Raw genomic sequence first — 27,127 nt, 5'->3', positions numbered from 1 at the left:
TTTTGAAAATATAAGCAAAAAAAGTTGATGGTCATTTGGGAGTGTAGTTACTGAAAGCTTCATGACAATAACAAGGACAACAAAGATGACTGCGTATCGATCCAGGCTTCCATCGAACACCGAAGACCTTCGTGTCAGTCACATGGATCTGTCCTGACCACAGTCAGTGGCGGGTCACTTCGTAACCCAATCCCTCACCATGGAACACAGTTCTGATTATTTATGCTCTGGAAAGACTCCAGTTTAATCCAAGATAACCAAACCAACACGTTCTTTACCTCGAGGAAGAGTCACATGCTGAAGTGAATCTATTCCTTTTATTTTTGCCGAAAGCATAGTTATTATTCTCTGTGAAATGCAAGCCGATTGGCTGAGCAGTGAAAAGAAGCTGGGAGCGCGAGTTCAACCATGTCCTAGATGTACTCTCTGCCTGATCTTAGACCTCGGTAGCCAGCGACGCAAATACCCAAGTCTTGAAGCGGATGCCCCTGGAAGCTTGCCACGTTTAATACAAACACTTGCATCCACTATAGCTCACCCACAGACTCAACTTTCACCGCCCAGCCGCAAGAAAACTTGTTGCAAAGACTTTGGGATAAAGTGTCCCTGAAGTCACTCGCTATATTCAGAAGGCTAATCTGGCCATCGGAGAGGAAACAGGAAGCTGACCCTCAGTCAGCAGTGACCTTGTTCTGTTTGGAAAGCTTGAACCTTGGTTCGCTTCAAAAGGGAAACACCATGTTAAGAAAAAAGGAGAGGACATTTTAGAGATGATTGGTTAGCAATGACGCTAACTGAGAGGGGATTCCAGTTATGAAGGGTTTGAAGGTGTCATCACCTCTCAACAGTCCACTTGAGTGAGAAAATACACTGTAATTATTCATTCAACATGTTTACAAGTCGCTCACTACAATCGTTCGACACTGGCTTGGCCACAGGTGGTGTAGTGGTTCACACATTCTGCTTTCATGCGGGTGGATATTGAAAATATTGGAAGGCATCTTCTGTCTTTTTTGATCTTATCTTATTTTTAAAAACCCAAATTACTGCACCTTTTCATGACCTAGGTTTTCACTTTATTCAGATTGACTTGGCGGTGTTGTTTAGCAGTGGACTGCCGACCTTTGCACAGACTCCCCTGCCTCGTGCGCTGGCTAAGCTAGGCCGAGACAAGCGATAAGGAATGAATGAATAATACTTCAGATTTACTTTGCTTCATTCGGATGATTAGATCTCGCACCCTCTGATGTCAAAGTCGGCCTCAACACAGCCGTGAAAAGTCACAAGCACAAGGTGATCGCTTTGGTGCCGTGTGACCGCCACCAGCCGAGGGGAAACAAAGTCTTGGAGAATGGAAATGAACTTGATCTTCATCCTCTGCGGGGTCTGGCCTGCCTCCGCGTTATCAACGTTAGATTAGCTGCTCTTCTCAAGCGAGGCCCACGCGGTTATTTTTAGCGAGGCCAGCTTTGGTACTGATCTGCCTCTAATGCCCCTCCAGTCTTTGTTAACATCACTGACATTCGCGAGCAGGACGCCAGGTCTGCGAGTCTGATGGAGAGCGCATCTGTCGTATGTCTCTCACCTCCTCTCAGTGCGTGTGTTCCTCACAATCCCAGTGAGTTGAGCCAGTAGTCCGGTCACTCAGTCCAGCAAACAGCTGCCTCCGGCTTCTGTCATCAGAGCGGGCGATGGAGGTCCTGGAGCGCAGCGATGTTGGAGGCAGCATCGTTCAGAGTGGCCTTCAGTTTGGGGACAACCTTAGCAGGACGGAGGGACTTGTTCTGGACACGGCTCCGGGAGGACTCAAGGCTGAGGCCATGGAGGAGGGACCGGCCGGGCCTCTCCAAGTGTTCCACCCTGGAGAGGCCAGAGAGGAGCAGCGGTCGGCCATCTTGGTGGCGGATTCATTGAGGTGCCAAGTGAAGATCACGACGCAACGTAGTCTCCACCTGCGAATAGCCAATCACACCGCGCGGGATGTTTACGTGCGACTGGTCGGACACGGGAAACGCATCGCAGCCATCAGCCCCGGACAGCAGGAACCCATCCAGGAGCAGAGTAAGCTACAAGATATGAGTGAATTCACTTCAAAGATTTCTTTCATGATAGGGTTCAAATCTGATTCACGGGCCAAAATTTTCACTCTGGCTACCATCAATAACACAACATTGCCTTCTGGGATATTCTAAATCCTTTGGATTTCAATTTTTCATTGGCCATTTTTGTCTTTTTCATGTTCCTCAAAATACAATGAAGGAATATTAGAAATGTATTTTCAAATATTAGTTCAATAATTTGAAATAATATTGCCTTTTTATCTTGAGCATCTGTTCCATAGTTAGGTTGATTTATATTCAAATTAAATGCATGTAAAATGAAATATTTCAATAGGGTTCATGGCATATTTACATATCCTTACTTACATTTAATCTTTTTAGGTTAATTTTGTCATTGTTATTTAAGTGTAGTATTTGGATATTTGTCATTTTTGTAGTCATCGCTGTCTTTCTTTTGATGATGGCCCCTCAGTTACAGTTGCCAATGTGGCCCTTTAATCCACCTATTTTACAGTCTGTTGTATTCGCATTTGTCGTATCATAGTTGTCGAAGGCTGAAGGAAAAAAAAAAGTTTGCTCAGCAAATTCCAGTGACACCCTATTGACCGTAATGAGACCACATGACAGGGATCAACAGCTCTGTCGACACTTCATAACTGGGGAAATCCCTCCTTGCTAATCCCACAGTGAGTGTGTGAGGTGGCCGCTCGGGAATCTTACACCTCACGTTGGGAGTCATGAGGAAAGACTGAGAGGTGACCGAGGGGGTGTTTTTAAAACAGTATTTACAGTCGATGTGTGTGAGGATTTTGTGTAAAAAAACACCTACTGTCTCACTTGGTCTGCTTCCTTATGAAGACGTTTAGCAAGTGAGAGAAGCTTTGATCGCACACTTTGTTGCCATGGTTACCAGTCTCACAGTGTCACACTCACCCTGGACTATGTATTATTGTACGCCGCCAAGCAGGATGTGATCGTCGGTGTCCATCTGTCTGTCTCAAAAACAGATCAACAGATTTGCATGATAGTTTTGTGTTGCAGAGAAGGATCCATGAACCTTTTGAAGGATCCATTTCTGTGTACAGAAACACGCTTTCTTCTTGGCCCTTTCTGCGTGTCGTGCGAGCGAATTCCAGAACCCTACAGCCACCTGCTGCTCATATCTATCACGGACATTTTAAATTCTTAAAAACACTGTGAATAATTTCAATAATATGAATATAGGACAGTAATATTGGGTATAAAAAAACACCCAACTGTGTCCATAAATGAGGGAAGTTCTGCGCTCTCTTGGTGCTGCTCCAGTTCAATACTGTGGAGGGAAATATCGCAGTGCTTTTAAATAAATTGTTTGGCATTCATGCAACTTTTTGTGAAAATCAAAGTGAAACTTGTCCATGTATCTGAAATTACAAATGCTAATTCTTATTTTAGTGTCAGGGATTTACAGTTGTGTGTATGTGTGTGTGAATGTGTGCATATGTATGTTATAAATAAGACCAGCTGCCGTCTGGATTATGCAGGAGATGACAGGGTGATATATGATTCAGCTTGTCAACACACTCAATAAGCTTCCACTGTCATGCAAACACGCGCATAGATTTGTCACACCATCTCTGTGAGGACCTCTCATTGCCATAAACCTTTCCTCAGCCTCACCCCTTGAACCTAACCAAATGGCTGAACTTAACTAGGACTCTGAACAAAACTTCAACACAATTGTAGTGACATAGTTATTCTGACGTCTTCATCCTCAAATTCTGGCTTAACCTTGTGGGGTCACAAGGATAGTGTTTTGTCAAGAATTGGTACACACACACACATGCCTGCCACATGGACACATGTTCCTCTGGTCCTTTGCTTAGTGTGTGTGCGCAACTTTATTTAAATGAACACACCATATTTTTTCATGCTGGAACACAGTACATCCATACTAAGCTGTCAAAGTGACTAAGACAGGAGTGTGAAACTCAGTCACCACAGAGGTGAACATTTTGAACACAGTCCGATTCTGTTTACTGAGCAGTCTGTTACAGGACGTGAGTGGCATCATCTCATGACTTAGCAGCTTTTCCCTCTGTCCACCTGCATGCCTTTTTCTCCCTCTAGAGGTGAGCTAGTTTTTGGTTCCGGTTAGTGCTGACTATGCATTTTCAAAGGTCAATAAATGACTTGGTGAGCTGAAGACAGCTGCGGAGCCGTGAGTTTGACCTGTGTGGACTGTGATGTTGAAGAATGGATGTGCTGTCCTCACCACACTGCCACTGTGCCACTGTGCAGTTATACAGCCAACAAACCTGAAAATAAACAGGGGATTCTTTTCTTGGCTTATGGAGGTTTCTTGTATATTGAATATTGTAAGTACAAATGCACAAAAGATAGACTAGATGTACAATAGACTCCGGATTCGTTTCTAGTAAAAGTCACAGAGGATTTTCTCAGGCCACTGTTTAGTGTCATGTGACTTACCCAAGCGTGGTCTCTCTGCAGGTGTCGCCCCGGTAAAGGATTCTGTCTCTGTGTCTCCTCACACACCGTCCGTCGCCCTTAAAGATGCAGAGAGCCTCACAGGTGACGGGGCCACCCAGGCCCCCGTCAGTGACCAGCCTCTGCACGTCTCCATGGAACCCTCACATCTCAGACCTCAGACGCCCAAAGCAAATGATGAAAGCAAGGAGGAGGAATCCGGCGGTGCTCTCACTATCTCCGAGCTCACGTACAGGTTTGTTACTGTTTGTTAGTGTGATGGCCATGTATCAACGCCACACACCTTCATGTGTCTCCGCGTGTTCCCCCCCTCAGCCCCTGTGCCAGCATGTTGCCCTCCCCAGTTGAAGATAGTCAGGGGGGAGTGGACTTGCTCTTCTCCTCTCCGGTCCAAAGCCCGGCCAGACTCCTGAGGGAGCTTCACGCTGACCCGGAAATACAGGCCAAGCTGGAAGCTGAGAGGGAGCGTGACCGGGCCTACGAGAGAACCAGACTTGCCGCTGGAGGTGGAGTGGGAGGAGTCTTGTCCAGCAGCCTGCGCCTGCTGTCGTCCAACCAAAGGGTCAACGCTTGCGTTCTGGGTGTGGCCCGCTTCGTGGCCGTGGTGATGGGCGTCCTGTTTGTCACCGTGCCCACCTTGCTCCTGCTGCTGGAGTCAGACATTGACGTCTCCTTCCTCCATGAGATCCGGCAGACGCCCGAGTTTGAGCAGTTTCACTACGAGTACTACTGTCCCCTCCGACGCTGGGTGCTGTGTAAGATCAGCATGGCCATGGAGAACCTGTGGTCGGACTAGACTTCAGAGTGAGACCAGTTGCCTGAATGACTCCTGACATGTGAAATTTCCCTAAAAAAGTTATGGTTTCTTCAGATCACATGTGAGGAGACATTTGGCTGAGGGCTAGCACGGAGAAGAGAATCAAAGGTCATGTAAGTTATGAAAAAAAAAAAAAGATTGAACGTGGTTTTAGGCTCCTGATGCTGACAGGTCACCGCCCAAGTTTTGCCTGGTAACGTGTCAGTCATGAAGGAGTGGGCGGGGCCAGAGAGAAAGCTTCAAGAGTGAAGTCACACGCACGTTATTAATACACTGGTAAAGTGACACAGAGGACTATTGAAATGACTCTTCAAAGTTGTTTTTAAGGTTTTGTACATTTGTATCTGATTCAGGAATTTTTCAGTGAGGACGACTCACTCTGAGCTTATTTTCAAGTGTTTACAAAAGAATAAAAAAAGATATCTATATATTGAATTTTAAAGGGGCGTTGGAGAAATTTCAAGATTTATCTCACTACCAGCAGCGTTTGTCGGCTCGGTAGCATCCTGGGTTTTTTTCCCCCACAGAGGCTATAGCACAAACCGTTTACACAGATTACAGCTGTTGAGATTACATGATGTCATTTCAGAATCAGGAAACGTCTGGAAAAAAAAAATCATCCTGAAGTTTTGTTTTTTTTTGCTGTGCTGAACGTCCTCTGTTTTTAAGTCACAAATTGTGCGTTTTTCAATGTGCTTGGAGAAGAGGCTGTTAGACGGTAAAAGAAAGGAAAGGTCAGCGTCGAATTCCATTTTAGTGTCTGTTTTATTTTATTTTATTTTAATATTGTAAAGAGAGTTGCCAAGTAGAAATTAGTGATGTTCATTTAGCTGTTTCATGTCATCTGGTGTCTGTTGTTGTAGACCTCGCTGAGCCTTTGTTGTCAGTTAGATTTGGAGCAACTTCCTGTGTGGTGTTCAGCTCTGTGTTGAGGTAGCAACTATGACTTGTCTCGTGTTTGGATTGTTGGTGACCAACGACTTAGATGCTGAAAGCCGTCACAAACTCCAAAATCCATATTCCGATCACAGTTAGCATGGAAACCATATGTGTAACTTGAAATAACTTCACTGTGATGAGACTAACTGGTGTGAGTGCAATTCAACTCCTGATGTTGGAAATGAAGTTGATGGAGGACGGTAAACAGCGCTGAGTGACAGCGTCAGTATCTCATATTAAAAGTAAAGTAAGCACAGTTGAAAGTTGAACCAGCAGGTGTCGGGCCACGGCAAGAAGGAAAATCAAAATTATATGTTTTATTGAAAAAAAGAGCTTTCAAAAATGTATCCTCTCCACGATTAAATCGAAGATAAGTCGTTTTCCCAGTCAACAATTGTTCACCTACTCAGGAAAGGGCATCAGACGCTCATGTTCAAATCATATGACAGATGAAAAGCATCATCTTTCCATATTTAATCACGCATTTATTCTGTGGTCGAATCGTAGCAACAAAAGTGTGTTCCAATACCTCTGCATTTAGCCATCTCATTATAAACAGAGTAACTGCCTCTTATGAATATGCATGCAATATATCAGCTGGTTTCACACTGACAAACGATATGCACACATTTGGATCAAAGCATTTATTTTCCTACGCACTTGTTCAGGAGCAATGTCAGCGCTTTGACGTGAACCGCTTCACTGTCACAGGTGGAGGCGACCTGTATGCACTGACCACACGCTCTGCGTCCTCCAGGGCATTCTCTACCAATACAAGGGGGATGTGACAACGCAGCCGTCGAACTGTTGCCCTCCTGCATGCTGCCTCTCCCAGCTCTTCATCCATGTACAGTTTGTCGCTTGATCCTTTATTTCTATCGACTAACCGGACGTGAAACGACACGTCCTTGTCTGTAAATAAGCTTGTGGCTCCACCATAGTGTGTCGGTCAGTAGAGCCTTGCCCATCCTCTCGCTGCATGTTTCTCCCAGGAGCATTTGAGGGTGAAAGAAGTTGTAAATGAAAAATCCTGAGGAGGTGTTTCTCCCCCCACCCCCTTCTCTGTTCTTAGGTGAATTGGATTGCATCCCTAAAAGAGCACGTTAGAGGCTTTACCCCTGCAATGTTGCGACACTTCCATTGAACTCATTTCAGCAGTGTGGAAGTAGCTTTTCATTTTGTAGCACTGAAAAGTGATGTTTATTTTGCACTTGTTTTCAGTTTTAATAAACAAAATATGCTCGCGCCACACATTTTCTTTTCAAATGACAAGAGCCAGGTATTTACTCAAATATATTTTTCAAATGTTCATCATGATTATGTATGGAAACGGTCTAACTATAGAGTCGATGCCTGAGCTCAGGTCATGGGGAGTGAAAATGTGCGGCCGGTTGTGATCCTCTCAGTGTTGCGTCTTGCACGGTCACTTTGTCGTTTTGTTTGGCTGATTTTGCTCTGTTGTTGTCGTGTTAGTTCCTCATTAGTTTCTTTAAATGAGCTACTCTGGGAGGTTTCATCGTACACAAAAAAAAGAGAAGCTGTGCCCTCTTGACCGGGACAACCAAGCCTTATGAACTTTGTGAAGTGAACATTTTTAAACGTTTGTATGTTACCTGAAGAATTGTGTTTTTTTTATGTTATTACTGCCACAATAAAGCTCCCTGATGAATACTGCCATGGCTTGTGTTGGACAATTATTACACACATTACATTAAAAAAAATATTGCCGTGGATATTGCTGTGAATATTGTCCGGCGTGTTTCCCATTTGAGTTATGCAAAATAATGCAGTGGATAAACAAACGGACTTTCCACAAGTGCTTTGTCGCCATCACCTGGTCTTAACTGAGAACTGCAGTCTTTGTTCTCCCTGTATTCCGTCGGGGCGCTGCTGACGCGCCTCACGCGCAGGGAAGACCTGACCTACACGTAGTTGAACCACCGGTACATACTGCAGCTTCTCTATTAGTATTTATTCTATTGTTATTATTACTTGCTTAGCTACATTCCTGTCTCCGATACATCAAGTAACTTCAAAAACATTTGGGTGGTTTTTGTTTCAAGTTCCAAATTGCATTTTTGGCCCATATCATATATATATATATATATATATATATATATATATATATATATATATAAAAATGATATATATATATATATATATATATATATATATATATATATATATATATCATTTTTTTTTTTTTTTGCTGACGTTTCCAACATTATTCTGTATACATTTCCAACTTTAAAATTAAAACTTTACACAGTTCTCCAGTGCATCCCAAGCAAAATCTCAAACACTTGTGTAACATAAATATGTGCCGTTGAAGTCAGGACCACAGCGAACCTCAGAGATTTTTTTGTTTTGTTTTGTTTTGTTTTGTTTTGTTTTGTTTTGTTTTGTTTTTTGTTGCGGGGCTGAACCCCCTTTTTTTTACCTGAAGGCAGCACATTGCTGTAGCTCTTCCTGACAAATCCTCCAAAAGATTTCAGGGAATCCAAAACACCAAAATGTCACCACCGACTCCTTGTTTTGTTGTCAATATTTCACGACTGTTTTATTACAATTTATTCACAACTTCTCCTTTCATGTTGCAGTAACACAAACAGACAGACAGACAGACAGCACCTTCACAAGTAACTGACCACTTGCAGGAATGTATTGATCATCCTTCAATCCACACATTAGGCCATCATTTTCTCCTTTGAAAATCTTGTGTATATGATCTGATACGGTCAGAACTGGAGATGGGACAGCTTTTCCCTCCTGAAGCAGACCATAATCTGGCAGTGGTGGGGGGATATGGGTCCATTCAGGTCCACTTAACCACATCCCACAGGCATCTTCAGAGGGGAAAGATGTTCTTAGTGCAGAAGTGAATGAACATGAATCAAGGAACACAATCTCACTGTGACAACTGCCCCAAGTCCAATCCAGGGTCATTCTGTGTGTGTGACAGTTGGACTGTTCCAGTGAAATTCACGTAAGAACCCAGATATCCATTGATAGCCAAGATATCATCATTCTCTAAGAAAATATACTCGCTATATATCAGATATTTACCAGTCCCTCATCAGGTCAGTGCCAATTCTTTACACTTCTTTAGTTTATTCAACATTATTTTACTGGATTTAATTACTTTTTGAGTTCATTTTCTTTGTTCATTTTACACTACATTGTTTAACTACTATCAGATACTTTTAACATGTGTCCTGTATCCCCTCATAAAATTCTGCTTAATTATTTTTTGGATATTATTTTGATTTTATTGCAATTGTTTTCATGCCATTCTTAAATTGTATAGATAACATAATAAAACTGGAATTACGATTGAGTTTTCCCAGTTATGTCTTTATTTTTTGCAGTATTTATTTACGTAACAAATTTTATTCATTTTTCTCTCTTATGCCTTTACTCTCTCAACTGTCCCAGAATATAACGTGGCCCCACCCTTGGGTGAGGACAGACTGGGGAGTGGTCCTGCACTGTCATGTATAGTGCCGCGTCTCTGTGTGGTTCCCCAAACCCAGTGAAGGTGTCTGTGGTGCGACTAGGGTCACATCTATTTCGAATAACAAAGATCCAGTGTTCCATTCTTGGAAAAATGTTCACACTGTCATTCTCCTCTCTTTGGTTTCCCTGCAGGGGCTCTAGAGGTTGTTACAAACTGTGTCTCTGTGAACGGTTTCCACGTGAGGGGGATGAAGAGCGAGGCTATAAAAACAAGTGGAGGATGTGAGAAACCAACCTGACACTTCACTTCAGAGAGGCAGCAATGTAGTGGCTTCTTCAAAGAACATCCAGGACCATGAGTGAAGAGGAGCGAGACCAGCTGAGCTCACTTTTTCATGCCTATGACACCGATAACTCTGGGCGAATTGAAAAAGATGAGTTCTTCATCATCTGCCAGGAGCTCAATGTGGACAGCAGGGAGGCTGAGGGCCTCTTCAACCGGCTGGACGTGGATAAAGACGGCACGGTGACCTTGGAGGAGTTCATTAGTGGCTTCACGGAGCTGAGAGATGTCCAAAAGGATTGTGAGACCTCCAGCGACCAGGAGGAGGTCATGTGCAGGTCAGTGGTGCATGTGGCACAGAACTGGAGGAGAAATGTGCCTTTTAATGCTCCATATTTTAGGTCATAGAATGGCACTGAAGCATGACAGAACATGACCCTAGCATTATGATCAATTACAATTCACACACTTATAGTCACTTAAAATAGAGCACAGATGCCAGAAATACTTCAGAAATATCTGTCAAGTTCAATTATTTCACATTGCGGAGAAATAGTACAAACATATTTGTAAAAATATTATTATAATATACCACAATGATAAGTATTCGTTATAATGTTGCGAACGACAGACAAATAAAGTAATGTCTTGTACTCAAACTGAAAACTGAGGTGGGCAAAGTTTGGCTACAGGACGCTTTGCCTTCATTTATGCGGCCCTCATGAGGTCACAGTAAAACTGCCAAAAAATATGTTGTTTTTTCATCATACATTAGTTGAAAAATAAATAAAAAAAAACTAATGAGCATGTTTTCCTCTATTTTATGTGTCGGTTGTCCTTCCTCGTGAAGAATTGTTATATATTGATATGTTAAATTAATCTACATTAGAGATAGTAAAGAATTACCTTAAATAAATAAATAAAAATCTTCCAGTCTTTACAATCAAAATTGAAAATAAAATGTATTTAAATCGAGGCTGTGAGGACACTGAATTTCCCCACCCCAGATCTGAAGGTTAATTTATGTATGGGAATGTTGTTAATGTCAAAGGCAACCAGTTTTATGGTTCTGCCTTGTAACACCACATGGGAGTAAATCACAAGACGGGAGTGAATCCTGTCCAAATCTGGTCATGTGGTGCCGCTCAAGATGTGCCAGTGAGTTCAGATGACATCAATTTGTCCTCAGGAATTTCAAAATCCATTTCAGTTCATGTCGTTTTCCCCAAGTCTCACCTCCCGGAAAGTGTGTAGAATCCTGTTTAATATACTTTTAAGTTATGTCACAGAGGAACACGGCAGAGAGCCACGCTGACCGGATCAATCCGCCTTGGTTCGTTGAAGCAAATTTAAGAAACTCCGAATCTGATATTATTATTATTATTATTATTATTATTATTATTATTATTATTATTATTATTATTATTATGCATTTAAGTCTGCAGTGACGCATGTGACGGAGTATTCGAAAACTGGTGACGTGAGTTTCCTCTGTGGACACAGTGACATACATATATATATCAAACACGCGCGGACGCACACGCGGGCGCAGTTACCTGAGTTAACCGCGCCTCCTCCTCGCTGTGGGGAGCAGCTGTCGGAGGAATGAGCTGAACTTTTCTCCGTGAAACGGATTGATGACATCTCCACGAGGACGTGTTTTGCCCTGACACTTAGCCTGACTGAGACAACATCTCCCCCCAGTCTTCCTCAGCCCACCGTGAAGGGAATGAGCGCCGAGGAGCAGGACCGGCTGCGCGCCCTCTTCCGCACCTACGACGTGGACAACTCGGGGCGCATCGAGAGGAACGAGTTCCTGACCATCTGCGCGGAGCTGCAGGTGTCCAACGCGGAGGCCGACCGCATCTTCGACCGCCTGGACGTGGACAAGGACGGAACCGTCACGCTGCAGGAGTTCATCACCAGCTTCCACCAGCGGTACAGCGAGGACATGGAGAACGTCGGGGGAGACGTGTCCGCCGCGTGGGAGAGCTTCGAGGCGAGGATCGGGGAGCAGGCCAAGTTCATCCCCAGGTGAGAGAGAGAGAGAGAGTGGGGTCTCACACGCCACTAGACCTGTCATAAGACAGGAGCAAGAGCACAGTTCTGTCTGGGATGTTGTGACACATCACTGTAGCCTGCAGCAGCTCTCATGTTGACTTATTATAACTCTGTTTTCAAGGTATCTTTCACTGGGAGCAACTTCTTCTTGATCACCAACTGACGGTTTTCATTAGTTTGTAAACTACTTACTAAACTACCAACTTCCCATCTGGTCTGTATTTCCAATCTTTTTTTTGTATTTAATTCAGGTGCTCAAAAATGATATATTTTTTAAAAACACTTATATAAAAAAATATATAAACACATAAATATAAAACACATAAAAATACTGAAGATATTATTTATTTTGTTTAGTCTGTAATTGCTGAATATATATATATATTCATCACACAAGACTAAGAACTGAGAGTTTGTGTAATGATTTGAAGAATAGAATATGACTGATCACTTATTCACATTATTTCAAATATTTCTTCAATAGCGTAGAGGAAATGTGTTCAGGCTGGTCCATAGTTCAAGTCAACTGTTAAGAGACATGAGAAACAGCAGACAGACGGTTCAATTTAACCCCTAAAGAAAGCTGTCTGTCAGACACGAGCAGGTTCTACCAGAGACGTGAAACATTGAATTTCTCATCTCTACACTTGGTTAACTATTATATTTAAGAATGCTTATATATCAATGCAAAACCGTGTTTTCTATCCTTCAGCATCAACTCCTATTCAGTCACTTTTGCAGTAGTGGGTGGCAGGAATTGAATGATCAGTGACCTCAGCATAGTCAATGTCAGTCCTCGTATATAGACGACAGACAGCATATAGACGACACAACTAGGATCGTGGACCAATGTTTGCTGCCTAAATATGACAAAAAGTCCAGCTGAGACAGTGCATGTGAGTGAGGAGCACCATCGCTTTATGGCCTGCTGGTGAACTGAGGGACACTGCTTGGACATCTTAGGACTCTCTCAAAGAGAATTGAGTGTTTTAGGGCAGATTCATTAGAATTTCTTGAAGGGAACTGTTTCATGTCATAGTCATCCAAGATTGAATCAAGAGAGCTATAGATGGCCGCCGTGCACGTCCCAACGTATATGTTCGGAGCTACTACAAATGGAACATGGCCTCTCCTCTATTGTCTCACATTTATCAGCGTCCCGTCACACAGGGGTGCAGCACAGGGTCAGCGTCTGCGTCAGTACAAGCGGGCGCCCCACGCTTGTTGACACTAGTGATCTCCTCAAGTGTGTGCAGTAGACTTGACGGTGGCAGAAGAGATTATGCCCTATTTGTGAATGAAAATCATTATACATGTCATCACCGCCCTCATATTTATTTTAAGATGCAGATGTTTTAATATTTGTATATCGTCTTTAAATAAATCCCATTCCATAAACCATTGTGCACACATGTTTGAAACAGCAGAGAAATTATCCTAGAATCGTTTCTGGCTCATCCTTTAATCTCTGTCACCATCATCTATGTAGATTAAAATGCCTCTACATGGCAATAGATGAGACAACACGAGTTGCTGAACGCTCACACTGATCACACACATAAATCCATCATTTCTTTCTTCCTTTCTTCCTTCACTTTTTTCACCATGCAATTTATTCATTCATATAGTACACCCAGTACACGTGGGTGAAACTCACCTGACACTTGTGTTTTGGCCTTGTGTCTGTCCTGCTCTTCATGACCACCTGATGCTTGCAGTATAAGGGTTTTTGCGAGTCTGAGGTTTCGTCCGCTGTTTTCGGGAGTAGGTCAGCTGCCCTCTGTTGCACATCCTGCTGTCGTTGGTTCCGGTATCCATGATCAATTTAGATACACATAACTTGGCACCTGAAGATGACTGGAAAAAAACAAATGTGATCCGCTTAACAACTCCGGCCTAACTTCAATAACTAATGATGCTTACTATTTATTTACGAGACTTAGCTGTTGAATTGACTGAACTTTTTTTGACAAACTGGAAATCTGAAGCGCTTCTGTCCTGCAAGGCTGACAGACACCATTGTTCACTGTTTTATAATATCCATTCTAGTGAGTCAAGAGCACAGCAAATAACCACGTCCTGTCATTCATAGATAGCTGAAGTTGATAATACTTTCATAACCCATGTGTTTCTTTAGTCCAAGTAGACAGTTGAATGCAACATCTGGTCAATAAAAAATCATATTTCGTGTATCTGAAACAGTGATATCACCCACAGTGTCAGGCGTTATTTCAGATTTATTAGCAACAGCCCTTTCACAGTGGCAGTGATCGTTCAGAAGGAAAACCACCTGTTTGGCCAAACATTTTACTATAACTTCACCTGCCATTTGTCTGACATACTATCAACGCAAATATACACTGCAAACTCCAGTCAATATTTTGTCAGGCATTTCAGTTAAACTTTACGCGTCTGCTTTATGTAATGTATATTGCCATCTGTGGGTGAACTCTGGTGTGTTTTCAGGTTTTTAGTTTGGAAGCACCAGGTAGAATAGATGTGGACTGATTGTACATCCACCAAAGGACCCACTCCCCCTCCTCAGTTTTTGGTCCATCAGTGTTGTGAGGCAAGCGATGAAATGAGCTCATTCAGTTTCAATTCTGCATAGATGTTGGCGCGTGCACCTCCAGGTTATCTGAATTAACTGCCCCTCTATGTGTGTGTGTGTGAGGCCCCGGGGGTGGCATGGGACCCCACTGCGTGTCGCTCCACCGTCTCTTCAAGGACATCGATTGCCACAGTGGTACCAACTCGTCCTTGCAGCTTAAAGCTTGTCTTTCTTCCCCAGCAGTCACAGTTACTGCCGCTGCAGTCAGCTGAGCCATGACAGTTTTGGGAGATGAAGAGCGCGGCTCTATGTGTGTTCAAAAACGATGAAAGGATTTCTTGTGTCTGGCGGAGAAGAACTTTGGTCCATAGAAATCAATTAGGCCGTGTTAGACAGCGCCTCAGATCGCAGCTGATGTAACCTCTTATTTTTTGCACAGGAATTTAACTTGTCTGTAAATCTGCCTCAGCACTTGCTCTTATTAAATGTTAAGTCTGGTTTGAGTCGGTTTGTTGGGATTTCCTGATGAAGCTGCGTCTGAAAATCCGATTTGACTTTTTTTTTAAATTCATCTTATTGCCCCATCTATCATAATTACTAGTCGTGATTCATCAACTGACAGCGAGCAACACAGGTGTAAACAACTATTCTAGTTCAGCGACCAAAACACTGGAAAGCTGGACTATTCTCAGAGCCTGGGTCTGCCACTTGTAACCACCACGTTCAAACAATGAATTCAGTGTCCACCCCAAGTAAAGGAAATGATTTCAGATTGCAGACTTAAGAACAGTGTGAGGATGTTTAGTCTCTGCCGGTTGAACTGGTTCTTACTACTGTTGACACGTCCAATAAAGGTTAGCCAAGCATTGTCATGGAACCTCATGCTTCTCTTGCTTTTCTTGATGGAACCAAAACATAACTGATCGAGTGGATTCCCTGCTGTCTGGGTTTTGTTAGAGCAGCACATATTTCACTCATATTTCTGGCTCTTCGTGGAGTGAATTAGGGTTTTAAATGGTACTGTGTTACTCGACTATGACCCTTATAACTGCTTTTGTGAAAACGTGATCTGCTTCTTAAATGTGAATCAACTTTGTGAAAGATGAAGTATCATGAAGTGACCTCATATTTGGTCTGAGGTCTCAGGTAGTTGGTGAGCAAACTGTCTGCATGACTTGACTAAGTTACTGTTCAATTTCCTGTGACAGCAGCCACAGAGTTCCTACGATTTCTCACTACTACTCAAGACTACTACTCAAGAGTTAGCAGAGCAGATATATGGGAGTGTTCAAACGTTTTCTGTTGTTTGTCTGTGGTTGCTTTGCTTGTTTGTTAGTGTAGCATGAGCCACTGTTGACACGCCACACACTGGGTCGAGTCTGCGTGTTCGGGATTCTAGCTGGTCCATCCTCTCAAGAGTCAACGCACTCTGAACTCTGGTGACCTACTACTCTTGTGTTTCTTTGCCTCCGCCGCAGTTCTTGAAGAATTCCCGAGCAGTTTCACTTTAATAATCCAGTAAGATTCTCAGTTGCTGTGTGTGAAATGTGCAATAGGTCGGTTCTACTGAACCAAAGGTTGCAAGTATATAACACATTTTTGGAACAACATGGGTGAATCTTGAATTCCAGTTGAATCACACACTTCTAGTTCTAATATTTGAGATACAATTGCAACATACAAACAACATTATTCACCAGGGTTTCCTTTCGAAAATTGTTGAATATGGCGTAATATTTGCTACTTATATATACACAGGTACAAAGCCATTTATGTGCAATAAGGTGTCTTTTTATTGGGCCTCAATTGTTTCAGTGATTGTACCATCAGAGAGTGCTGCTCAGACAAAACAGAAGGAAACACTGAAGCGGTACTGAGCAGTGGTTACACTCATAGCGTCATCTACAAGGGTTCAGCCACGAGTTTGACTCAAGTTTTGGTTTGACTTGGGTTACAAAAAAAAGTATATCTCATATTTTAAAGTGATGTTTATAACTGAGCACAAGAGAGGTTGAGCTTTTCCCAAAAACAGACATGACATGACGTCATTGCTGCCCCTCAAAATGGGAAAACAACAGATTCTTGGCACAAATACCTACTAGTTTGTTATCGTCACAAGAAATAGATATGGACCTGAATAAATCCCAACCCCGCACGCTTCTAACACCTTAAAATGGAAATATATTAAGTAGTGAAATATTACATTGAATATTTCTTACTCATTTTTCTTTTCTCAAATATAAAGACTTGAACAGTTAATGCCATGATTTATCGCCTTGTAGTTTTTAAGTAGCCAGTCACTTGAATACATTCATATAATTATTATTAATAATATTTATGTTGTCTTTGTGTCATGGTAGTCAACAAATCATGACTCCCCGAATGTAAAACGCTCCGCACATATGAGTTCTGCTCGCATACGTTACTATATGAGCACTAGCTCCAGTTCACTAACACTACCATCTGCTGCATGTTGTCATGCTGAATAAACTTCCATATATTGAAAGGCTACACATGTTTAGTCAGCCAGGCGACTTGTTTGCCCCTAGTCAACACCAAACAGTTAATAACAAATGACAACAAATGATATTGACGTCTCTCCACAGCAATGAACAGGCGGCGATGTTGTACCAGAACATCAGTCTGACTGAGCCCAGGCTGATTCCTCAGTTTGAGAAAGTGGTTCTGAACTTCACCAAGGAGATCAGGCAGCAGAACTCTGAGATGGAGAACCTGGCCCTCGCCATCAAGAGGTGAGTCACTGGCAGCCACGGACAATCACGGGAAGCTGTTTACTTCTGCTTTGACCGCTGTCTGCTGGACACACCTCATGGTTCAACATTCTCAAGACGTTTCTGAACTCTTCTACACACATTTTGTTCTGCTTGTTTAGTTGGTCAAACAGGTTTTGTTTTGTCAGGAAAACAAATAAACGGGACTCACCTTTACTTCAACAGCATTTACTAGACTAACTTCAACAGCATTGTGACACAGAGAGGCTATTTTTGGAGGCGTTTAAAAACGACAGTACGTCCTGAGATGCCCAATATGCTGATCAAATTCAGCTCTGGGAGAACACTTTGATAACAAACAAGCAGACTGTCGAGGATGTATGAAGGTCATCTGTCACTCATAAGCTTGGGAGTTGGTACAGTGGTTGGCAATACAGTTCTGCGTAACAGCAGGTGCATCACTTGTTCTAGCCGGGGAAGTGTAGACAGGACACCATTGCACTCGTCCAACTCCAATCTATGACTCAATCCCTCCATAATTTTGTGTTATTTTCTTCCATCATAGATCTGAAACTAGGCATGTATGACCTTTTCCACATTAATCTTTATTGATAAAGGGCTTTTCCATGCATATTAGAAGCCGCTGGATGTGGAAATAATACATGAACTCCACATAAAACGTTCTCTGAGTTACACGGATATAGATGACATCGAACTGCCTCCCAAACTCACAGCACTTAAACACATTGAAATAAATGGGATAATAACCCAGGAATCGCTGTTCAGACAGGAGGATAACCACCAAGTAAAGAATAAAAAAATTCAAAGAGAAATTCAAATGCAAGATTGAATATGAAATCTAAATATGAGGCATTTATTTTGAACCAGATTCAGAAGAATCAGACGGATCATTGTTTCTTGACTGGATATTTGTGTTCCAGAGCTCAGGATCAGGCATCGATGCAGCTCGGTGAGATGGAGGAGGAGATGGACCAGCGCATTCATGCCGCCGAGAGGAAAGCTCGGGAGCAGGTGAGAGAAGAAGTGCCTCCTGAATATAATCAGGCTATTAAAATGATACTTTACTGGAGCCGGTGTAGGTCAGGCGATAAGCTCTCTCTCTGTTTGCTCGACTCTTCCCTCATGTCAAATACACGCGGCATCTCACATTACTGATCTCCAGTCAGACATGTCTGAGGATGCGTCCAATCACTCAGTCATCTGGTGACCAGCAGCTGTGTTCTTGGCGTGGTGGCGGCGGCTGCTACTCCGGAGTTAATCTCAGAAACTATGGAGAAAATGCTGATGGATATCTCCTTTAGAAGATGGGAGATTAGTACATGGAAACATCAAAACAACACTGCTTATTAAAGCAGACGTGCTTCAGTGCAACCTGTCCATCAAAACACATGAGAGAACTTGTCCTTAACATATGGTGTCAGTGTGAAGACAATCCTGCACGAGAAGTCAGCTTTGAAAAACATTGTCCCTGTCATTACCATCAAGTTCAGAGGCTCCACTTCATTAACATTAAACTTGCTTTTGCTTGACCCACATTTTACATGACCAAAGCTAGTAATAGAGCTGTAATAAATCCTTGTATGCTGCAGAAGATCCCAAGACAGATGAATGAGCTCAAGTCAAGTGATGGAGCTGGTTTACAGGAACATGTTCAACACACTCGTGCGTTGCCATCTGCTGCATGTTTGCATGGCAATGTGCTGCAAATAGTTTCAGTTGAAATCTACTGTCACTCCAGGAATGGAGCAGATGTTGTTTCGTGGCCAACCAAACAAGTAACGAGGAAGGAAGCTAACTGAAACAGTATGCTACATGTTGAATCAACCGTGGTTCTGGCAGGCTCTTAGGGCAGAATAAACACCAAGTAGTTAGTAAAACTTGTCTTATGACGTCCTGCTACGTGCCGCGGCTGCGACCCGACACACCCTTATAACAAACATTGGAGGCAGGGAGATGTGAATATGAGCTTCAATATTTAATCTGACTCACGATATAGTGGGTAGAAGTTTTGTATAATAATCTTAAGGACATCCTCACATCACTTCTCTTGCTGCTTCTTTAATGGTTGCTAATCGAAGGTTCCTAAAATAACTTCCGATTATTCATGGTTCCTGCTCATCTTGATCAGCAGATGGATAAAACTGCTGTTTCAGCATGTTGCATAAAGGAGCATATTCCCCTAAAAACAAAGAGTCAACACTCGGTTTTGCGTCACTCAGATCCTCTGGTGGGCACACGTCAGACAGAGTTAGTCTGAGTTGGTGCCGCTGGTGGCTGGAAACTGAGCCTTCTTATCACTGTGTGTGTACCAAGTTATGTAAGTGTACTGCTCTGACTCAGCTGACTCCAGAGCTGTTGTTTGTTTTGTCCAAGAAAAGTAAATGAATGTGAGCTCACCTGTAACCTCTCACAGCGTCACGTTCGCCCTCAGATGGAACCTTAGTTTTGGGCATTCTGGGTGAGAACTGAACAAAATAAAGGTGTCGTCTCATCACACAACACAGTTGAGGCATGTTCCTCAATGCAGGAACTGTAGCTTCAGCCTATGTTTCAAAAATATCCGTATTACAAACTTCATAAACCTGTGAAGGTGTTTCTTCTTCACGTTTCCACGTGTTTTCTGCAGGAGAAGAGAAGATCTGAAGCGGCTCTGAACGAGTTGAGACGAAGTTATGACACCGAGGTGTGCGAGCTGCAGTGCAAGATCCAGAGGATGCAGATGGTAGATGACCTTTGATCTTTCATTCAAACGTGTTGCTATCAGAAGTGTGTTTCGGATTTTCTGCCACATTAGTAAGATGATTTAACTGCGTACTATACTTTCATAAAACCTTTCATGTTAAATGTCGCCATCCTGGACTGTTGTTGGGGTTTAAATGTAAACGCTTGAAAAGAGCACCAGGTTACTGTGGCAGTAAGTATTGGTGAATAAAACATCTGAGACCCAGAATTTTCATTTCATGAATCCGTTAACTCCCACCACTTGTATTTTGAAGCTGTTAAAAGCCAGTCTGAGCCATATTTCAAGGTTGTTTTTCTCATTGTATTGAATGATCGTCACATTCCCCAGATCGAGGAGAAGTACAAAAACATCACAGTGAAAGACGAGAGTCCAGCGCTGAGGAAGAAGATCAATGAGCTGACCCTGGTAAGAGTTAGCTGTACCATCTCCTGTGGCTCACTGTCTTCTTCCTCACTTTCTCTGTGTGAGTGCAGGAGAATCAGAAACTAAAGCAGGAGCTGCTGAGGTCCCAGACCAAGGTCTCGTGTCTGCAGAGTGAGATGGACTCGCTGAAGAACGAACTGACTGACCAGAGCATCGACTTTCAAAGGTGACTCTCGCCTCCCACAGCGTTCCTAGTGTCATTTGTTCCACACTTTCAAGAGCCACTTGAGACACTCATCTATCCGCAGATAGACGGGGAGAGAGAGGCCACGCCCCCTCTCGCGGATTGGCAGTGTTTTCATTTTGTCTTAGTGAAACAGGATATCCTGGTGCTGCTTCTCTCACACAATAACTTCTTCAGTGGCGTTGCTAAGCGACAGAACAGCAGAGAGAATAAAACTCCTGTGAGTTCCAGTCGGAGATGGAGCCGGTGTCGCTTCAGCAACTGCGGCACATTAGTCATAAAAAGATATGAGGCTTCTGTTGACCTACTTCTGTGCAAACATGCGCACTATATTGCGTCTCAATACATTTACTGTTTACAGACACTTTGATTGATGGTTATGACCTCACAAATTCTGATCCGCTTTATAAAAAAAAAAATGGTTTTGATGTCACTGAATAAGAAAACCATCTGTGTCACAGAGACGAGGAGCTGATGAAGCAGTTCGCTGACGAACGGGACATCCTGCAGAGCCAAATAGAAATCCTGCAGTGAGTAAATGCAAACAAACAATTCACAGTTAAGACACAAGCAAGTCAGCATTGATTCATCTGTGTGTGAAAAGAACAGCCAACAGGAAGCTCCATGACAGCAACGATGGCCTTCGGGCGGCGTTGGAGCGAGCCAACAGGGTAACTAGGACTTGTTTTTTTTTTTAAGTCTTTTCCCCCCTTTGTGTTCAAGTTGTCCCCTGAGAAATTCATCTTGTTGGTGAACTTGTTGGAGAGCTGATGGTTGCTTGCTAAGATCAGTGGTGCGGTTCCGTAAGAGGTCACGGTGCTCTCCTTCTGCCCAAGCGCAACATACCTCCAAAGTTCTCCAGCTTTGTTTGTCCTTGAGGTAGTCGCTGCTGTCCACGTGGTGACCAAAGGCTTTCTGGTTTAGCCACTAACCAGCATTCAGCCAAGAATAATTCCATTTCTCAGCCTATTCGAAACCGTATAAGTGCAATGAATAACTGTGTGACAGTGTGCTTCACTGAGGAACCAATACAATGTTCTGATGTCTTTCAGTCGGGCAACAACAGCAACCCTGCAGAGAGGAACAGGAGCAAGAGCATCTGCTACTCCACACCAAACACATTAATGGACAGGTGAGCCTCGACATGAACACTTCTAGAGCGTCCTATTAACAATCCCCGTTTCCCCAATGCACCCTCTCTTTGTCTTCAACCCAAACCCACTGCAGATGCATGAACCTGGTCTGGAAACAAACCTTTATTGTTGTGGGTGGTAACTAAAAAAACATGTATAAATATGTGATACTTTTACACTGGATTTTTAAAATTGATTTTCATAGTGAGGATTATCTTATGTCATTGTTTTGTATTTATGTTGCTGTTGTTGTTGCAACCCAAGCAGATGATTTATTCAAATCTTGGATCTCTCAGACTATGTGCATGAGGATTCCTGAACTAACATACAGTGAGTGAATGTGTACAGTGCTGCATCTGTGTCACAAGTGACGGGGCCACGTTTGTGACACAGACACTGTCTTGCCTCCTCCCTTCTTAAAGTAGAGCTTGTGCAAAGACTGTTCCATGCCGCTTTTTCCATCCCACTAACCCGAGAAGATTCCAAATAAATAAGTCAGTCGAATATCAGAAACATCAGTGATGTCACTAACTGTATGTCAGAACAGTCACCTTACAGACAACTTGATACAGAGTAGTTCTATCATTTAATACATGATAGAAAATATGAATTATGTTTTCTTTACAGATTGAATGGCGGCTCGCCAAGAAAATAACTACAAAACTATCACTCCAGATCTGAAGCGTCGATTTGTCCCGACAGCAACTCTCCACACAGTGGAGGCACCTGCACTGGACTGTTTAGTTTCTCCCGTCTTTTGGGGTCTTTTGGACTCCAGGGTTGTAACTTCCTGTACTCATCTGCCTAGGCTTGAAACGTCCGCTTTCATTTGATTAAAATGAAGTTAAACATTTTAACTGCTGCCTCGTTGGGCTCCTGCTCGGCCCACAACTTGAACTCCTCTGTGGTTTTGACCCTCTAACCTTCACCTCAGTCCACCAAAGGTGGTGTCATATGTCATGTGACAGACTGTGAGCTCTTCCTCAGGTTTGTCCAGCGGATGGATGATTACGCCGCGTACAACCGCCGACCCAGTTGTGACACTCTGGCTCTGGCCATGTGCGACCCGGGTCTGATGCGGCGCTACAGCAGCGAGTGTGAGGAGGACAGCTTGCCGGAGATCTACATGGACAGCGGCCTGTCGACTCTGAGGGGTTCGCATGGAGGCTACGACTCTGAACAGGACAGCAAACTCATCGAGGCGGACAAGATAGAGAACGAGCAGAATGAGATCGACAGTGTCGTCGAGGTCCAGTCGGATACTGAGGTGAGCAAATTCATGTCGACGCACTGCATGACTCCTACACTACATGAGTTTTTCTCAATGTGAGTGGTGTGTAGCTGTGAGCGTGTCTGGTGTGGCCACTCCACTGACCTTCTACACTCCTCTGTCAGCTGCAAGTGGACGTACCAGACGGCGAGTCTGCGTTTGGGTCAGACAGCAGCTCAGTTCTGGACTGGAAGCCTGCTGTAAGCGTGGCCTCACCAGCTGTGTCCACGGCATTACCGGCACCAGAACCAGAGGCGGCACCAAAGCTGGCACCGACAACAAGGAAAACACTCAGCGCCATCAACGTCCAGGTACGAGACTGATCATGTTTCAAGTATGAAGAGGATGAACGTCTGGTTCTCCAGAGGGATGACAAGGACGGTGTCGACCTGGGATACATGACGTCGGAGAAGGCCTACAGGATCGTCCTGGCCGGAGACGCCGCGGTGGGAAAGTCCAGTTTCCTGCTTCGACTCTGCAAGAATGAATTTAAGTTGAATTCGAGTGCCACTCTCGGTGCGTACTTTCCCTCACGAGTCGTCTCAGAATTCAGAATTGTAAAGTGCCGCGAACTGATGTCTCGTGTTTTCAGGAGTGGATTTCCAGATGAAAACTCTCATCGTAGACGGCGAGCCCACATTACTGCAGTTATGGGACACGGCTGGACAAGAAAGGTGAAGATGCTTGAAGAAAGGAGAGGATGTCGCACACCAAACTACATTTTTTTATTTTAAATTCTCAGGTTTCGCAGCATTGCAAAGTCGTATTTCCGCCGAGCGGACGGCGTGCTGCTGCTGTATGACGTCACATGTGAGAAGAGTTTCCTGAACGTGAGGGAGTGGGTGGACATGATCGAGGTACCGATCTGTGCTATATTGTCACGTTGGTTGTGATTCTGTGTTGCCATGGTAACAGTTGATAACCAATAACAATGCCAATTTCTCCTTTTCAAATGCTGCAGACATGTAAGTTCTGTGTGCCACGTGTGTTATTTGGATGGTTTTTCATTTGTCCCTTCTGCCACTACTTGCTTGAAACAGTTATTTTGTGTTTGTTTGGCGTTGTTAACGTTAGTACTTGGTTTGAGATGCGAGAGCATGTTGCCAGCTGCGTTAGCGTGTTTCGTTTTGGTCATTGAGTTATCCTTTGTTGCCTCCTAGTGGAGCAAAGCAGGACGACATCGACTGGAATAACTGGAAATAAGCTTTTGAAAGTGACATTCACGGGAGCCTGGAAGAGACATGTATGTGTTGACGTGCATGACTTCATTTTTTTTTATAGAATTTTACCTCCTAGTGACTTTTATTAAAAAAATATCTCAATAAAACATTTATCTCGAGATAAAAAAAATGAAATAAAGTCATGCATGTCTCTTCCAGGGCTCCGTAGAAATTAAATTTGAATTTAAATGATCATATCGGCCCTAAAATGGACACAATAAGACTTACAAGTCATTATATTACCTTTGTGATGTGCATCTGTCTGTCCGCCACAAAATGAAATGAACAGGTTTCAATGACAAGCTGGCTTATAACTTTGTTAAATTTCTGTTAATGGGCGACTTGATTTTGTTCCCTACAATTGTGATAATTTACACCAGTGTTTTAAGTATAATTTCAAGTAATTCAATTTAAACAGGACAAATGTACTTTCTCAAAAAAGTTACTGTACTTTAGTAACACAAAATTTAAATGGAAATATCAGCTGAAAGTTGATGAAATTATGAACCTGTGCCACGAACCCCTTTTTTAAATTTCTTCCTTAATTCAACCCCAAACTCTTGCCATGGCAGGATGTTTCTCAGGAGGACATTCCCATCATGCTTGTGGGGAATAAGTGTGACCTCAGGAACGAAGCAGTCAGCTGCGTCCCGACCAGCTACGGAGAGAAGCTGGCCATGGTATTTCCTTGTCACCTTTCACTGACGTCAGAATATGAAATGTAAAAATGGTTCATTAACAATGTGATGTGTCTCCACTGAAACAGACCTACAACACTCTGTTCTGTGAAACCAGCGCCAAGGACGGGGCCAACATCGTAGAAGCGGTTCTGCATCTGGCCAGGTATTAGTTGTGAGGAATGAAACGCACCTCGCTGGTGTCAAGAATTCTCATTTGCTGCCTCATAGTGGGCAAATATAGGTCGTAGAAATGTGTCAGCTCTCCGACGATGAATCGACTAAATAAGAAAATAGCATTTTCATTTAAAGCTGATTGTATATTTAATAATTTAACTACGTTTAGGTGAACTTTGAGGCCATTTTTTAAACATTTAAGTCAATGTACAAACCAATATGGCTGCCCCTCTCTTCACAGACAGGTGACCAAACACGCCCTCTTTGAAGAGAACAATTGCCACCAGTCACTTCCCAGCTTGGACGCTCCGAGGAGGAAACCAAACTTCTCCTGCTGCACTTAATCCAGCGCTAGTTTGGAACTGTGATCACGGGTTGTCCAGACCTGAAGAGAAAAGAAAAGCGGATCAGCAGAGCGTCAAGTGCTGTTTTCATCAACCAGTTACGGCTTCATCGCTGCTTCCTATCACTCTGCTGCGCCTCTCCTTGTACATAAATTACTGTCACAGAACAAACGTCAGATGAGTGGTGGTTCTACTCGTCCTCTGGAGGAAATCTGCTGCCAATTTTTTGGATTTTACCGTCATCTTTTTTTTTTTATTCCGGCAGCACTGTGGGTGCTACAGCTGCACGATCAGAAGGTTTGTTTCCAGCTTGGGGGCTTTCTCTACCATGTAGCTTCCTCCTAACTTGGCTAACCAGCAGTGGTGGACAACAGTGACTGTCTGGACGGTTGTTCTTTAATACATTGTAAACAAAACGTGTCAAATACCTTCCTCATAATCAGTTGGATGGTTACGCGAGGTAAAGAAGTTGGTGTTTCTACTAGAATTAGGGTCCGAGTGGAACGATGGAATTGTTTTTTTTTTGTACTGAAGATTGACCTGCTAAAACGTATGGCTCAGTCTCACCATACATTTCCCAAACAACAAGCCCTCCAGGTACCATAGCGTACAAATTGAAACCCACTTTATTTTATCCATTTTTAAACTCACTCCTATTTGAACATTTCGGAACGTTTGACAGTTGATAAAAAGGATAAGGAAAAGTGGATTGACCAATTTTGACGTGGGAAGTTCAGAAGAAGCTGGTTTTCATGGGGAAATACTACGAATGTGTTTTTTGTTTTACCTTGCAGTGTTACACTGGTTTTTGATAAACCTAAGAGCAGAGCTTCGTTTTCACAGCTGAACTAGAACTGCCGAACGACATGTCGATGCAGTTGAATAATTTTGTCGCATTTTTATCGTCTCCCTTTTATCATGGGATCTTTTCGGCGGGCGAAAGATGACCTCCGTCACTGACTGCTGCAGCCTCCACGGCCAGAATTGAAATGTCCTCCGATCAGAAGAGGACTGGATGCTGTGAATCTCACTGTGGCTATTGATCCTGGTTACTCCTCTCCTCTGGCAGGTGTTTGCTCTCCCCCCTCACTTCCTTCCTTCAGGACGCAGAACCTCTGATGTCTGCACAGGTGCATTCACTACGCTGTCTTCCTCAGTGACGTGATGATGATCTGATGATCTACCTGATTCATGGGAACATTCTTGTTTTTCATTTGTACTAAGGCAAAGTGGCTAATGTTGTGCAATAAATGTTTTTATTCTGAGCGTTTTCCACGACTCTCTTCTGTTTAAGCTAAAGTTGCTTAAATCATCTCACTGCGATACTCAGAGAGCATACATTATTAAACAAGTATATTAAAAAAATGACACATAATCCAGGAACATGTATTAACCCTGTGAAGCATAAAGCATAAAACAGTTGACAGAGAGCTCCAGTTCTATAAAACTGAAGTCTTCATTGGTCCTTGAGAAGAATTTTAAATCATCACTATATACGTTTATCCCATAAAATATCTGATCAACATCCACGTCAAAATGTCTTTTTGAA

General features: G+C 43.1%; 2 protein-coding genes across 3 annotated transcripts in view; both read left to right on the top strand.

Moving 5' to 3' along the window:
• Positions 1 to 7,973, top strand: part of frmd3 (FERM domain containing 3) — a 38,567-nt gene extending 30,594 nt beyond the window's left edge. For both annotated transcript variants that reach the window (XM_053870007.1, XM_053870006.1), the window contains exons 14-15: positions 4,551 to 4,782; positions 4,863 to 7,973. In XM_053870007.1, the coding sequence (XP_053725982.1) occupies positions 4,551 to 4,782; positions 4,863 to 5,343 (713 nt within the window). In that variant the 3' untranslated portion in view covers positions 5,344 to 7,973. The remainder of the gene's footprint in view (positions 1 to 4,550; positions 4,783 to 4,862) is intronic.
• A 2,121-nt stretch (positions 7,974 to 10,094) lies between these two features.
• Positions 10,095 to 26,796, top strand: rasef (RAS and EF-hand domain containing). Its single transcript, XM_053870951.1, has 18 exons — positions 10,095 to 10,380; positions 11,747 to 12,076; positions 17,261 to 17,407; positions 18,328 to 18,418; positions 20,034 to 20,129; positions 20,478 to 20,555; positions 20,624 to 20,739; positions 21,219 to 21,287; positions 21,362 to 21,428; positions 21,810 to 21,889; positions 22,878 to 23,157; positions 23,286 to 23,471; positions 23,526 to 23,676; positions 23,753 to 23,834; positions 23,903 to 24,017; positions 24,953 to 25,060; positions 25,147 to 25,223; positions 25,476 to 26,796. Exons 1-18 carry the CDS (start codon positions 10,115 to 10,117, stop codon positions 25,576 to 25,578), a joined length of 2,442 nt encoding a protein of 813 aa, XP_053726926.1. The 5' UTR covers positions 10,095 to 10,114; the 3' UTR covers positions 25,579 to 26,796.
• Positions 26,797 to 27,127: the final 331 nt, after the last annotated feature.

Source organism: Synchiropus splendidus, chromosome 7 (assembly GCF_027744825.2).
Source record: "Synchiropus splendidus isolate RoL2022-P1 chromosome 7, RoL_Sspl_1.0, whole genome shotgun sequence".
Classification (NCBI taxonomy): Eukaryota; Metazoa; Chordata; class Actinopteri; order Syngnathiformes; family Callionymidae; genus Synchiropus; species Synchiropus splendidus.
This window is presented reverse-complemented; position numbering and strand designations above follow the sequence as displayed.

Bases quoted from the DNA above. Each gene is read 5' to 3' on its own strand.
- rasef (XM_053870951.1), top strand. From the start codon at position 10,115: ATGAGTGAAGAGGAGCGAGACCAGCTGAGCTCACTTTTTCATGCCTAT. The intron at 20,130-20,477 runs GTAGATGACCTT...CACATTCCCCAG, and splicing joins AGATCCAGAGGATGCAGATG to ATCGAGGAGAAGTACAAAAA. The intron at 25,061-25,146 runs GTATTTCCTTGT...CCACTGAAACAG, and splicing joins ACGGAGAGAAGCTGGCCATG to ACCTACAACACTCTGTTCTG.